The sequence below is a fragment of the Hyalella azteca genome, unplaced genomic scaffold, assembly GCF_000764305.2.
Source record: "Hyalella azteca isolate HAZT.00-mixed unplaced genomic scaffold, Hazt_2.0.2 contig7054, whole genome shotgun sequence".
In the NCBI taxonomy this organism is placed as follows: domain Eukaryota; kingdom Metazoa; phylum Arthropoda; class Malacostraca; order Amphipoda; family Hyalellidae; genus Hyalella; species Hyalella azteca.
Genome location: NW_025937189.1, coordinates 581,189 through 597,292, shown reverse-complemented (window position 1 = coordinate 597,292; position 16,104 = coordinate 581,189). Strand labels below are relative to the sequence as shown.

Here is a 16,104-nt window from a genome sequence, read left to right as displayed (position 1 = left end):
ATGACGCCAGATTAATTATTTACAATATAAGCCACCTATAAGTAAACACACACAAAGGCACAGTAACATTAACACGAAACACGGTAACGCATAACACAGTAACAGTATTCAACAGTAACGCAAAATACAGCTCACCTAGGCGACGGTCAGGTAATCCCCTGTAAGCGAGGCACCAACAAGCAAGCCGGAATTGACACGGCTACTATTACCAGCCTAGGCCCACATCAGCGCCGGTATACTTAATCTCTATGGTCTGAATACAAGTAGGGAATTTGCAGCCTACATACAACATTACAGATCTGCATAACTGTTAATTTTGGGTTGATATCAGATAAAATCTCTTCAACTTATTGCTACATTGGCGACATATAATTGTTCTTTTTTTTTCAAACCTCAATGTAAGTTTTTGTTTGAAAATTTGGCCATCATCAGCGGCGTACGGCGCTCAGCCTTCACATTTTAATCAATAAACGCCATTCAGTCACCGGTAGGCGCTTATTGGGGCAGCAATGTTGAAACTATATCTTGCTGTGAGACTCTACGCACGTTTTGCTTTAGTGACTTTAATGCATTGCATGAAGAGTTATATGCTCCCTCATTATAATTCATGGAACTAATGCACGAAATCTCAACCGTTCAAGAGTATGTATAAATATCATTATGTTCGTTTCAATTTTATAATAGATTTACTCGCATTAGAGGGCACGGATGATTAATGGACGATTTGACTGCTTAAAAATAATCCCAATCAGGTAACAAGTATAAGTGTAACCATGATGACTGTTCCGGTAACCCCTGAGTCTGGTTCGCTTACAATAACTTATTAATTTTTTCATTATGAAATGGAGACTTCGTTCAAACTATTGATTAGTATAAGATAGATTCACTACGGTGAAAAGAAAGCTCGTCGTCAGAGATAGGAGCAGTTATTACCTCAGTATTGAAAAATTCACTTAATAACTGCTGACCTGAATAATGCTTATGTTTGTAAAACATCATTGAGATGGCAGAAGTTAAGCCCACGCATGTGAAACAAATGCAAACTACGAGACTATTTATCAGTAGACCATGAGGCAGGCGTTGTGTGTTAAGTCTTCAGACTATTTATCAGTAGACCATGAGGCAGGCGTTGTGTGTTAAGTCTTCAGACTATTTATCAGCAGACCATGAGGCAGGCGTTGTGTGTTAAGTCTTCAGACTATTTATCAGCAGACCATGAGGCAGGCGTTGTGTGTTAAGTCTTCAGAGGCCAAGTGAGCTGAGATTGACAGGGTTGGTTTGCGGTGCAGTTGAGTACACAGCGACCCTACTTCGCCAGAGTGGAAAGTGTGCCCGGCTTGGTGCGGGCAGGCATTCTTGGTTTTGTGGTAAACTTGAGTGAAGTCAAAGATTTCTCGTGTGCAGGTGACAGCGTTGAGTCAACACGATGCACACTTGGTGGCGTAGCTCGAGAAAACCTCATCTTTAATGTCCAGCTCTTGACAGGCCTTCAGTCTTATGAAGACAATCGCTTCTGATGGAGAATTCTCTGGAAATTTATGCGCGGGTGAACCGCAAGGGGAAAATTCACACATAATATTCGAGGTGGCTGGTGCACTAGAGCACCACGGCGCTGTCACCGCAATCTCGCTTCTTTGTATAAAATAATGCTTGCGTGAACTCAATGTGAATGAAAGCAATTCACGACAATTATTCTATTTTGGAGAAACCTCATTAATTTTGTTAATTGCATGTATTGATGCCTTAAATTATTCAATAATTATTATTTTGGTTCAAATTTCACATCTCAATGAGTCACTTGACTTGATAATGAACCATTCCCTGTTTTTAATTAATAAAATAAATTCTTTTTTTTTTTTTTGGAATGGTGAGTGTGGGAGGTCTTTAAAAAATATATATATATATATATACACGTAATAGAAACGTTAATATGTTGCTAATGCCTTTCGGTAACCAACGCCAACGAAAAACATTGTTTAACATATTGAAAAAAATAATAAGAAAATTGTCAATAAAACTAATTCTCTTTTCTTCAATCAAACACGTTCAATAAAAATAAATTCTGTCACCCTATACTGATGACAGAATTTTATCACCTGTTAGATCAGACATTTTGAGTAGAATTAAAGTGCTTTCATGACTGGCAACTTAATTGCTATAGAAATTAAATAAATTTTAACGGTTTGTTTTAATTTATCAATCAATACCTAATTTTGACGATTAGATCAGAACGATAAATGGGCGTTAATTAAATTGTATAAGTACAGCTGCCGATTACCCGGTGTAACAAAACCACGCTGGATAAAAATTGATTAAACAGCTAATTATTTAAGTACTCCATGAGTCATCATTAAGCTATATTAAATTACCTAATTAGATTTACGAAGCACAAATGAATATAACTACTCATGTCCGCTTATGGAATTAAAACGTTAAATTTGGAAAATTAGAGTAAACTTCTTGTCAAGGATTGAGAACGAAATAATGGAACTAAATGAGGCTGCATATTTTAATCCTACACCAGCACTAAGGGGACAAAATATGAATTGAAAAGCATTCATTAATTAGTTAATAAAGGATTCTCTCCCTTATCATGGCTTCGGATGGAAAAGGAAACGATAAATTGCATGTTTGTTATTAAAAGAAAAACCTCCCGTCAGTCTCGGCATTGCTTTGTTTATTTTCGGTATCAAAATTGGGGACTCGTTACGGAAAATTCGTATCTCTGATTGCAATGAAACAAATTGATGTTCAAAACAAAATTGACAGTGCAATAAAACTGATGTTCAAATTGATTGCAATAAAACTATTGATATTCAAATAAAGGCCTTCACGTAAGGCTGCCTGAAGCCGTGGACAGACGACCACCGTTGCTGAGGCGGGCGCTGCGCCCCCAGCCGCGCTAATGGCGTCCATCACCGCCGCCCACCACGCAAATACCGGAAAGGATGCGGCACACCGCAGTGTCATGTCTAGGTGGGCTAGAGGCATGTCTAGGTGGGCTGTAGAGAGCATCCTTGACGATGCTGTAGCGATCGTCATGTCTAGGTGGGCTAGGGGCATGTCTAGGTGGGCTAGAGGCATGTCTAGGTGGGCTGTAGAGAGCATCCTTAACGATGCTGTGGCCATCGTCAGGTCTAGGTGGGCTAGGGGCATGTCTAGGTGGGCTAGAGTCGTGTCTAGGTGGGCTAGAGTCGTGTCTAAGTGGGCTAGAGGCATGGTTAGGTGGGCTAGAGGCATGTCTAGGTGGGCTGTAGATAGCATCCTTAACGATGTTGTGGCCATCGTCATGTCTAAGTGGGCTAGGGGCATGTCTAGGTGGGCTAGAGTCGTGTCTAGGTGGGCTAGGGTCATGTTTAGGTGGGTTATAGAGAGCATCCTTAACGATGCTGTAGCCATCGTTATGTCTAGGTGGGCTAGAGGCATGTCTAGGTGGGCTAGAGGCATGTCTAGGTGGGCCAGAGTCATGTCTAGGTGGGCTAGGGGCATGTCTAGGTTGGCTATAGAAGGCATCCTTAACGATGCTGTGGCCATCGTCATGTCTAGGTGGGCTAGGGTCATGTCTAGGTGGGCTAGTCATGTCTAGGTGGGCTAGAGTCATGTCTAGGTGGGTGGTGCGGTCGCCCCCGCCGGTGCCATTGAATTTAATTCATTTGCTAGTCTATCATTCCTATTAATTTGTTAGATTTGAGTGAGTTGACTCATGTGCGCGGCCTCATGAGTAGTTTATGTGTACTTGATGATGACGTGTTGCTAGTTACACAGCACATGTGTGTCATACATGTCACACATGTGTTATACATATGTGACTTATACCGTTCTGTATGTGCAGCGCTATCGAGAGTTACGGCAGCAAGAGTGGCAGGTTTGAGACGCTTGCCTTCTTCATGAGTAGTTTATGTATACATTATGATAACGTGTTGCTAGTTACACAGCACATGTGTGTTATAGATGTAATACATATGTGACTTATACCGTTCCGTATTCGCAGTGCCATCGAGAGTTACGGCAGCAAGAGCGGCAGGTTTGAGACGCTTGCCTTCTTCTCTGCGCTGCTCAACTTCGTGGTGATCTTAAGCGCGTCGTTCTTCATCGGGGTGATGATGGGCTGCCTCACCGCCATCATCACCAAGTTCACTAGACTCAGGGACTTCCCTCTGCTGGAGTCTGTCTTGTTTGTACTCATGTCATACTCCACCTTCCTCATGGCCGAGGCGTCCAACTTATCAGGTACATGGCCACCTTATTACCATGAGTAAAGTGTGTCAGGTGCTGTCGTGCTGGTGTGTCAGGTGCTGGTGTGTGTCAGGGGCTGTTGGGTCAGGTGCTGATGTGTGTCAGGCGTAGACTGCTATTGTCAGCCAATCATTTACTCTATGAATTTTGATATTTTATTTGCTAAAACTAAAGCTTTGAAGTTTTCCAGCGTCAATGAATAAATCGTAAAACCTGCCTCCATCGTGGTCTTCCTTGCCGATTGAGCTTGTTTTTGAATTTCATTGCTTTGTTTTAATATTCAATGCCTATCATTGCACATAACTACTAATACCTCACCACCGACAGGTATAGTGTCGGTGCTGTTCTGCGGCATCTGTCAGGCGCACTACACCTTCAACAACCTGTCCCCAGACTCCCGTCTCGCCACCAAGTCCCTCTTTGAGCTCCTCAACTTCCTCTCTGAGAACTTCATCTTCAGCTACATCGGCGTGTCCATGTTCACCTTCGAACATCATCTCTGGGAGCTGGACTTCATCGTGTTCTCCTTCATCGCCATCATCGTGGGACGCGCGTGCAACATCTACATCCTCTCCGGCATCATGAACATCAGGAGGAACCCGCGCATACCTGCCAGCTTCATGCATATGCTTGTGTTCTCTGGTGTGTTGTGTGTGTTTTTGTGTTGTGTGTGTGTGTGTGTTGTTTATTGTGTGTCTTGAGTGCTTTGTGTGTGTTGTTTGTTGTGTGCTGTGTGTGTCCTGCCAGCTTCATGCATATGCTTGTGTTCTCTGGTGTGTTGTGTGTTGTTTTTTGTATGCTGTGTGTTCTTTGTTGTGTGTCTTGTGTGTAGTTTGTTACATGCTTGTGTTCTCTGGTGTGTTGTGTGTTGTTTGTTGTGTGCTGTGTATGTCCTGCCAGCTTCATGCATATGTTTCTCTTCTCTGGTGTGTTGTGTGTTGTTTGTTGTGTGCTGTGTATGTCCTGCCAGCTTCATGCATATGGTTGTGTTTTCTGGTGTGTCTTGTGTGTTGTGTGTGTCATGTGTCCCGTGTGTTGTCATGTGTTCGGTGTCTTGACTTGCGTATCTTGCGTATTACAAACAATATACAGCCGTCGTTTTCAGTTTGTTTTCAGTGTTAAAATGTGTTATACATGTATTACTTTTTCCTTGTGTGCCATGAAATATTCATATCAGATCCTAAGTTATTTTGTATATATAGTAACATTTTCAACATCAACCACAAACATATCACCGTAGGCCTACTGTGACACTAACAGCCCCTCCCCCACCGCAGGCCTACGCGGGGCGATGGCGTTCGCGCTGGCGCTACGCAACGCCAGCACCGACGCGCGTAAAGCCATCATCACGACCACGTCCCTCATCGTCATCGTGACCGTCATCCTCGTGGGGGGCATGACGACGCAGATGATGACGTGGCTGGGCATNGTGTGTCAGGTGCTGGTGTGTCAGGTGCTTGTGTGTCAGGTGCTGGTGTGTGTCAGGTGCTGGTGTGTCAGGTGCTGGTGCATCTGATGCAGACAGTAATGGTCGGGTGGGAGAGGGCATGAATTAAGGGAGGGGGGCTCTACGGGAGAGCCTCCCAGCCGGGGGTATTTTAAATGTAACCCAGTGGGGGGCTGAGATTGACACATACGGGGGGCGTTATTGGCTGCTGGACCCCCGCGAGCCCGGACCCCCACCTGCTGCCCCCCCCTTCACAGTCTCATGTATACTTGACCATAAGACATTCAGTGTGATGAACTGCGCATGATGACAGTGTGATGAACTGTGCATGATGACAGTGTGATGAACTGCGCATGATGGCAGTGTGATGAACTGCGCATGATGGCAGTGTAATGAACTGCGCATGATGGCAGTGTGATGAACTGCGCATGATGGCTGTGTGATGAACTGCACATGATGATAGGGCGATTAACTGCGTACTCGACCGGACACTGCACGCTGTGCCGTACACCACGCACTCGACCGTACCCACACACACTAGGGATACACTGCAAACTCAGCCTGCATATTCTCCCCCTTCTTTGGTTGCCGTATGTCATAATTTCGGAGGTCTCACTTTCAAAGCTGGGAGCCAGTCGGGTTATCATCTTCCAAGTGTACAGTTCTCTCTTCTCCTTTCCAGTGAGTATAGTCCCAGTGAATATTTCCGCTAGAACCGCTGATTCTAGACGTGAATGTGCGCTGGACAGACTCCAGTTTCCGCGCCCGTCTTGAGCGGTGCCTAAAGCTGGCAGCAGTACTCAAGATTGGGGAGCACGAGGGCTCTGAAGAGTGTAATAATTGGTGCTGCTCCTCTCGTTCGAAATATCCACCCCACCCCAACCGTAGTCTGCGGCCTTGCGCATCTATTTCCTCGATGTGGTAATCGAACGTGGCTTCGGTATTTATCTACAATAAACTCGAACACGTGCTTCTCCTCAATTTCTGTGCCTTCCGATTCCGAGTAGCGATGTGCATCCCGGTCTCTCAGCCGACTCTTTGTCTCATAACTTGGAACTTGGTGCCGTTGAATTGACTATTCACTAGGGTGAAAACGTAGATTGTCAACAAGTTAAACTGTAACCTCTAGCAGTCTGGGTCCTCTGTAATCCTCATCTGCACTATTGTATCGTCCGCAAATGAGGACGTAGATGCGTGGGAAAGCTCCGAGTCAATGTCAACGATGTGGATAAAGAAGAGGATTTGTCCAAGCACCGAGCTCTGTGGCACTCCGCTTCTCGCCCTCGCTTCTCTCGATTTCAAGTTTCCAACCGCGACAGAATGTACTCTATTTGTAAAGAAGTTGCGTGTCCACCTTAACAGGCTTCTTCCTACCCCCAACAATCTCAGTTTTCTGAGGAGCACCCCATATTCAACTTTGTCAAAAGCTTTAGCAAAATCCAGGTATACTACGTCCACGCAATCTCCCTCCTTCAGTAGGGCCACAATGCGGCGATGGTGCTCCAATAACTAACCATGTTGTCCATTAATATATGGTACAGCCTCTTCCATTTACTGGGCAAGCCTCCTGGCCACTACCTTCTCAAAAACCTTGATCATCTGTGAGTTCAAGGTCACATGTCTGTAATTTTAGGGTCTGTCCTTCGGACCTTCTCTGTGGATTGTCGTTATAAGTCCCACTTTGAGGCCCTCAGTAATGATTCCCTTCATATTAGCGAGGCTTTCCAGAGCATTATGAGCGGAGAACTCAGTGTTGCAACTCACTTCTTCAAAAACACTGCTGGAATTCAGTCGGTTCATGGTGTTGAAAACGTCGCCAGTCCTTTGATACACATTTCCATATCTTCAGGTCCGAACTCAAGGTTCTCCTACCCCCTTCCGTCTCGCAGCTCCTGTCAAACTTCTATTTCATTCCTATGTCTTGAGTAGCGGGGGTTACTGAACACGGATTCAAACTGCGATCCCAGTAGCTCGCACATGCCCCTTTCATCTTCGACATGGGCGTCGTTATCCTTCAGAGGGCCCACTGGTGTCTTTATTTTAGCCCTGGACAGAGCGGATTTAAAGAAATACTTGGGGGTTCTCTCTGATGATCTCAACTACTCGTTCCTCGGCAGCTAACTTTTTCGTCCTGTGAGAGTCCAGCAAACTGCGTTCGGTTTCCTCATGGAGCACTTTTTCCTCAGATCACAAGTGGATTTAGCTTTTGTTTATACTTTATACAATGGTGTGCGTTTCGTTTTCTCATTAGGATTTGTCGGCTTCCCGGAAATCCGCGGAATTTAGGGCCCGTTTTTTTTCAGGGTATGACTCACACACACCTGTGCTAGTTTCTCACATAGTCTTGTGTAAATTTCCTTTTAATTCCTCTCATGAAACTCCACTCTCCAATCAGTTTCCAGTGGTCGGACAACCCGATTGCCAACCACTATTTTTTCATTATTAGTAAAGAAGCGATCGAGGAAATTGTGATCCCTTCTTGGTAACCATACTTGCTGACTGAGAATTTGTTCCGCAGCAAACTTGACTAGTTGGCTTATTGACTTCTGTCGTGGTCACAACCCCCCAAGCCGCTCAGGCTTGTCCAACGGATACGAGGGAGATTGAAATCCCCACCCATTATCAGGCTGGGGCTAGATCACACAGTCCAGCAACCCTGGTCCGGTGGGCAGGTAGGCGGCCTATGGACTATGCCTACGCAGAGGTCGAGTTTATACAAGTGAATTAGTACGTGTTCAACAAAGCCATCAGAGTTACGAGATTCCAATACAATTCCACCGTGCTTTTTTGCGAGGGAGTTCCTAACGTATACAATAAGTCCCCCCTTCTTCTTCTCTTCCATTTGGTATGCACGATGATGTTGGAATCTTTCAATTGCAATTTCTATATCAAAATGTCTTTTCTTATGTTCGACGCCGTTAGTGCAATCACAAAGGTTCCACACTCGAAGGCCATCTTCCTCAGCACGCCGGTCGTGTGGCGCGCTCATTGTGGGGAGAGCCCCTCGGCCATTTGTCGAAGGACGATAAATTTTGGAACAGAACTATGCTATCTGAAACCTAACCTCAGATGCGGTGAACGTAAAATTAGGTAATTTAACGATGCCCGGAAGTCGGATTCGATCCGCGGCCTGGTGGTGCACGTCAGGTTCTATGCGAGGCCGGAGGAAGACAAAGCCGAATGGTTCACAGCTGATTGGTGGATGTCCGGAGAGATCCAAGGCGTTCGATTCAGGGCTTATTGGTGCACAAAATTGGTGGTGCACGACTGCGCTCCCCGGCCGTACACTGTACACTCGGACATCAACCGGCTGGTGATTGCGGCAGTATATGCATTTATCCTCCCATGTTTCTGCTGCACCTACTGAATTTCTAACTTCTAACCCACTGAATGAAACTTGATGATTGACGATCTACTTATCTCTGAGAATACAATATCATGTTAGAATTTATAATTTATATTAATCCATTGCTTTATGCTAGACAAGATTTACTTGGTGCACAATTTCTAACACTCTTGCAAGTATGGTTGTTAAGTCTCATGCGCTATAGCATTATATAAATTGAAGCTCTGAATGTTCAAGCGTTTGCATAGTTTCTTAATCTCACCAATAATTTGTTGATTTAATTTTTTGTATAGTGTAAAAAATTCATTAAAAATTGTAAAAGAAATATTCAATTCGTGCCGCCTTAGTTTATTGAAAAATGGAAAGCTTGTCTTATCGTTTTGTCCAATAAAAAGATGGAGACGGCACAAGCGCTTTAGTTGTGTCGTCTTCAAGCTCGGCAAAAATTTACTGAAAGCTGAATTCTTGCAAAGAGTTTGCAATTATTTCCGTTGTTTGATACCTAAATCTTACGTCGCCATTCTATTGTTGCGATAAAGGATTCAGCCAATTGCCCATGTAAGTTAATTCGATTTTAATTGATGAAAACTCTGTGAATTTTTTTATTTTTTGGCGTTGATAAGTTTGAGGCAAGTCATTAACATTCAAAACTGAAAGAAACGACAAGAAAACGACTCGAACAGAAACTTCCTGGGGTCTTTAGCATCACAAATCTTACGGTACAGATCAAAGTATTAATGTCACTTGTATGCTTGAATTGCATTTTAACTACAAATTTAAAAGCAAATAAAATTTCACAAAACTTCATCAAATCTATATTGAAAAAGTTTCGGAGTCTAGCTCCATCGTCATTTCGAAGATTCTAGAATGCATATAAAGTCACAAATTAGGACAATTATTGGAATTTAAGGAAGCGAAATTAAAATCTAAATTTACAAATAAAAGACAGCACAATGAAGAAAAACAGCAAGATCTATCTATTCACAATCTCTAGGAGATATGAGATAAACGCTGAATTCAAACTTGACCTAAGTTAAAAATGTACTAAGATTTTAAAATACGCAGATCTGAAATAACACCTCAAAGTCACTGTCAGAAACAGGAACATTACAATGCTCGGCGAACACTACTTCTACTCTCAATCATCTTTAATTTATAGGCAACTTGCAAAGCTTAGCCTACCGTCATTTTTATGTCTTCAAGCCTAAATATTTTCTCTTCTGTATTTTGAAAGGCACCTTATTGAAAGGCCTAGCCAGAAATAATGACCTTAATTATTTGTTAACCTATTAATTAAGGGCAAGGGCGTTGTGTTGGTGGACCGTAGTCGCTACAACAGTAGCCTAAATGCAATCCTCTCCGATCCTTCCAAATTTGTTGAAACGATAGATCAGATCTCTAAAACTATTTTGAAAATCGAAAAAGAAATCAATAACTTCATGCCTAAACTTGAAGATTCTTCTGCTTTTTCATTTGAAACTAATACTAAACTTCATACCTTTGGTTCTTGCCATGGTATTCTATGTGGCTTACCTAAAATTCAGAAGTCTGATTTTGGCCTCAAAGTTTCAATTTCGATCAACTTTTGCCGAGTACAATGCTCCTAATTCTAAACTTTCTGAGTTTTTGGTGACTGTTTTGAAACTGTCGAACGACCAACCAGCATACTGTTGATAATTCATACACGTTTGTTCATCGCTTGAAGGATTTTACAAACATTCAGGACTTGACTTATGACCTGGGAAATTTGTTTACTAATATACCTCTTTGTGAAACAATTGACATTTGCCTCGATTCTCTGTTTAAAGAAATTCATTATCTTGTTATTGGTTTAAACCGTAATTTTTCAACATCTCTTTTTGAAATGATAATCTCTTTTGAAGTTCTTAACTCGTTTTTCATATTTGCTGGAAAATTTTACAGACAGATTGAAGGTTTAGGCATGGCTCCTCCGCTCGGCCCAACCTTTGGGAATATTGTTATGTGGTTTCAAAAGGTTTCTCGGGTGGCCAATTGTTCTCTTGATTTTAAACCAATATTCTATAACAGATATGTCGATGACACCTTTCTAATTTTCAAACATCCCTCTCATGTCATACCATGTTTTGATTACCTAAACTCACAACATAATTTCATCAAATTTACCATGGCGCTTGAATCTAACAATAGTTTGTACTTCCTCGATTGTAATTTTACTAAATCTAATGGCCGTTTTCATTCTTCCGTGTTCCGAAAGCCAACATTCACCGGCCTAAGTACGAGCTTTTTTAGCTTTTGTTCATGCGGATTCAAATTGAATGGGCTTCAAATATTATAATACCGATTCTTTCGTATATGTTCTATATACCAGTATATGCAAGCTGAATTTGAATTTTTGCGCAATATTTTCTCGCTTAATGAATATCCGGCAAGTCTAGTGTTTACCCAAATCAAGAAATTCATTTCAAAGCAATACAGGGAGATTGCTCTCGTACGCGATAGCATAGGAACGTTGTGTATTGTTATTTTCGATATTTCGGCCCTGCGTCCGAACCTATGCCAAGAGAATTAAAAGTCTTGTTTAATAAAAACTTGTCAAACCCAGATACCCAAAATTTAAGATTGGCCCAGATTTCAATCTTGATGTTGTGTTGGTAAACAATTTCAAAATCGGTTCTTTCTTTAGACATTAAGATATGCTCCCTGTTCAAATGCGATCGTCACTAGTTTAAAAATATTGTTGTGCACGATGTGCATCTACCTACGCTAGGATGACGCCACGCAATCTTTATGCTAGGGTCGAAGAGCATATGGGCAAGAGTTATAGGACTGGGCCCATACTTTCAAAAAAGTTAAGAGATCGTAACTTCATCAGCCTATCATTGACAGCCTTTCAAGCAAAATCCACCAATCATAGACAAGAAAATAGAGCGCAAGTACTTACGTTAACTTAGCGAGTTTTGAAAGTATGACCCCAGGACAGCTGCTATCGCGCCCTCTTAATTCCTCTATGCGCACTTACGCCGAGCAGTGTGATGTTCCTGTATCTGACAATGACTTTAAGGTGTTAGCTTCTACTTCCAGTACCTCAGATCTACGTATTTTAGAGTCCTTGTACATTTTTAAACTTTGGTCAAGTTTTAATTCTGCTTTTAGCTCATATCCCCTTGAGATTGTGAATAGATAGATTTCGCTGTTTCTTTTTTCTTGTGCTATCTCTTATACTTGTAAATTTAGATTTTAATTTCGATTCCGGGACTTTCAGTTGTACTAAATTGTGGCTTTATATGCATTCTAGAATCTTTGAACTGACGATGGAGCTGGACTCCGAATCGTTTTCTATATAGACATGATGAATTTATGTGGAATTTATTTGCTTTTAAATTTCTGGTACAGATCAAATTACGTGACAGCGAAGTCCATTAAATCCCTGCCTCTTCTACACAAGCCACTGCTGAGTTTGGTATCACTTTGACGATTTATATTGAGGTTGCAACCTGCGAGTAGACAAGAGAGTCGCCCGCGCGGCACAGATAATCCTGACATAATTTAGATCACAGCGCGCCTTGGGTGCCCCGTCGAGCTGACCAGCCGCGCGCGAGTGTCTCGACGAGCTGACAGCCGTCAACCAGCGTGCGCGAGTGTCTCGACGAGCTGACCAGCCGTCACCCGGCGTGCGCGAGTGTCTCGACGAGCTGACCAGCCGTCACCCGGCGTGCGCGAGTGTCTCGACGAGCTGACCAGCCGTCACCCGGCGTGAGCGAGTGTCTCGACGAGCTGACCAGCCGTCACCCGGCGTGCGCGAGTGTCTCGACGAGCTGACCAGCCGTCACCCGGCGTGCGCGAGTGTCTCGACGAGCTGACCAGCCGTCACCCGGCGTGCGCGACAGCTGAGCTGAGTCTTCCAGCTGCCATGAATATTTTCCCTTAACGCAAATAATACAAAACACTAATGAGCTAAGCCCAATATCTGGTTACATCAGAATAGTAAAAATTCAGGGCTGGTTTACAACAATAAAAAATCGAAGCAGGGTGGAGTGGGGCGAGATCAAGCTCATTTTTAATTCGTTTTATACGTTAATCCACTTGTTCTTATTGCTTTTTAGCTATCCCTAACTGTTCTTTAAGGTCAACACCTAAGCTGCTAAAATTTCTTGACGCACCTGAATTTATATTTTGAAGCGTTGCAGATTAAGATAAGCAGAAAAGAGTTTTTCTTTTCCTAAAAGCCATCTCTTCTTGCATTTGAATTGACAGACCGTCAGTTAAAGCATGGTACTTCCGTTTACGAGCGAGAAAAAAAAGGTTACATGTTTTTAGAAATAAATTTACGTCATCATTATCAAATCGTTATTTAATGTATTATTACTTCCGAGAAGAAGCCGTACTCAACCATCTTCTTATGTACTGTATATATAGTGGCTAACATCTGCATCAAAGTCATCTATACAAAAGGTCATATTAAGTCATTAAAAATGTTCAATTTCCATTAAAATTTAGCACATTATACGGTTGGAGCTCGGAAAGTATGTTGCTTTAGGGTTCTATCCTCAGGTGTCAACAAATGTAGTTCGTTTTCACACATACGTAGTGTTTCAAAAATCAAAATACGTGTAAAAACATGAACATGAGCTGAATTTATTGATGACTGTCCGAGCTAGTAAATATCATAGCATAGTGATGTCGGCGCTGAAGAATGGGCCTGATGTGGCCTGTCGCAGATTCTTGTACTTTTCGTGACAGGAGATCTGAAAACATGTCCTTCGATCGGATCTTTTCTAAACCGATGATAGTTTGAAATAGCTACTAGACTTCCAGCGGGTTCGATATGGTGCTAGGCATTTCAAGTCTGAACGCACATTTTTCCATAGCTATATCTAGTCTTTTCTTGAACGCGTTCATACTTGGAGCGCCGACGATGTCATCGGGGAGGCTGTATAAGTATAGGTAAAGGGTTCGTTTATGGATTTAGATGGCAGAAAATTCAGGGGTCTTGGTCCTAAAATGAGAAAACGATTCTACATAAGTTAGTCTGATTTAAATGTCGAGGTCGGATTTTTTTAATTAATAAGTTATAACGCTGCAGAATTGCCTGCAATACAAATCAAGATTTTGATAGCCGTGAGAGCTAACTACTTCCGTCTTACAAATGATCAGTTGGACGCTAAGCCTAATATTGACGTCATCAAGAATGTTATAGAAGACACTTCAACTCTTCTGTTTGGGAGTGCATAACTGTTTTGCAAGTTCCATATACTCCATTTAAGAAGCAATATTTTCATCAACTATGCAGTTCTGTTTTTAACGTACCCTATCACACTTCAACCTAATTTTTTCAAATGAAGTCTGTTCAAGTCTCTGCAGGCTCAAACTGTGACAGAAAAAAAATCAACACAGTTATTACGGCGGCGTTCGCATATACGGAGGCGCCGGAGAGCAGGTTGCAGCTTGACGAGCTTTGCTGAAAAAACATGTCGCGCGGTGCTGGTTGGCGTCAGGTTTCAGAGGAGCTATAAGAAATCCTGGATGTCTGATAAATATGCACAAATTAATTGAATTTAAATCATGAACGTCTCATATTTAGGTTATTGAAGGCAGCGGAGCCGGAGGTTTGTGTTAGCATTGATGCTCGGTCCGGTTAATAATTGAGCGGTCCCGGAAAGCAAACTGCAGGAGCGGTCCTCTCAAGCGGACTGCAGGAGCGGTCCCGGCAAGCGGACTGCAGGAGCGGTCCTCTCAAGCGGACTGCAGGAGCGGTCCTCTCAAGCGGACTGCAGGAGCGGTCCTGGCAAGCGGACTGTAGGAGCGGTCCCGGCAAGGAACTGCAGGAGCGGTCCCTGCAAGCAAACTGCAGGAGCGGTCCCGGCAAGCAAACTGCAGGAGCGGTCCCTGCAAGCAAGCTGCAGTAGCGGTCCCGGCAAGGAACTGCAGGAGCGGTCCCTGCAAGCAAACTGCAGGAGCGGTCCCGGCAAGGAACTGCAGGAGCGGTCCTGGCGAGAGAACTGCAGGAGCGGTCCCGGCAAGAGAACTGCAGGAGCGGTCCCGGCAAGGAACTGCAGGAGCGGTCCCGGCAAGGAACTGCAGGTTGCTGCGTCATGAAGCCCAAATAATGTGGATGTCGGTAACTTGAACATTTACATTAGAGCTCCAATGATTAGTCATAAATTTCAAGTAAATAAGAGGTATACCGCACTGGAGTGTACGCGTTGGTAAACAATTGAATGTGTTTTGGAAAGAGAAAATTGAATCTCCATAAAACAAACATTTTTTGTAAGTAAAGGTTTCAAAACGGAAATAGATTGGCAATTTTGAGGAATGTATGCGTTTAGTTAATTTATACAAAACTAGCGAAAACCTATTTACAAGCAAACATTCATGAAAATTAGCGGCTTTCTTTCAGTTTTACAACTTTAAAATCGGTGTACGTTTCAAAGCAATAAGAAAGTCGTTCGTAAGGACATGAGGCTGCCCGAACCGAAACCTGCTATGAAGTGCATGAACTTCTCCGATAAACAAATAAAAACAATCAGTATCTTCTTCGTGCTCTGTGGTAGTGGGTTTGTGATTTTAATCTAATTTATCTGAGTTTAATTCGACAAATAGATAAATAACGCATGATTTAACAATATTTGGAAAAAATAGCTCTAACTGCAGCAATTAATAGCTATAATTTAAGCTTTAACTTCAGCAATAAATTTTCAAGACTTACGAATGTGATACAGTCACGTATTAAACTTTAAATTTAACTCTACCTTACTAAGTCCGTGAAATACAAGTCGTCTCACCTTAGCAAACATAGCTCACCAGGTCCACGAAACGACAGGTGGTTCAAATGCGACCAACTTAGGTAAAAATTTGCATGAAAGAGCTATAGAAATGGGACAATTGTCACCTGTAGAGCACGTACAGCAAACTGTCACCAGCAGTTGCACTCTAATTGCCTGCCTGCAGCGCTGCCGCCCCCGAGCCTCGCGCGGCTGTTGGTGCGGCCGAGACTTCGGCGCCGTAATTGTCGGGGTCAGCCGCCACCGCCGCCACCGCCACCACCGCCGCTATTTTAAAAGTCATTAGTAAATAACCGCCGGCCCATCGCCAA

General features: G+C 43.0%; 1 protein-coding gene across 1 annotated transcript; it reads left to right on the top strand.

Annotated features, from left to right (window-relative positions):
* Window positions 1–2,905: 2,905 nt before the first annotated feature.
* LOC108668711 (sodium/hydrogen exchanger 9-like) lies at window positions 2,906–15,107 on the top strand. The gene is made up of 5 exons (XM_018155956.1): window positions 2,906–3,048; window positions 3,992–4,230; window positions 4,564–4,878; window positions 5,514–5,721; window positions 14,672–15,107. Exons 1-5 carry the CDS (start codon window positions 2,906–2,908, stop codon window positions 15,105–15,107), a joined length of 1,341 nt encoding a protein of 446 aa, XP_018011445.1.
* The last annotated feature ends 997 nt before the right edge of the window (window positions 15,108–16,104 follow it).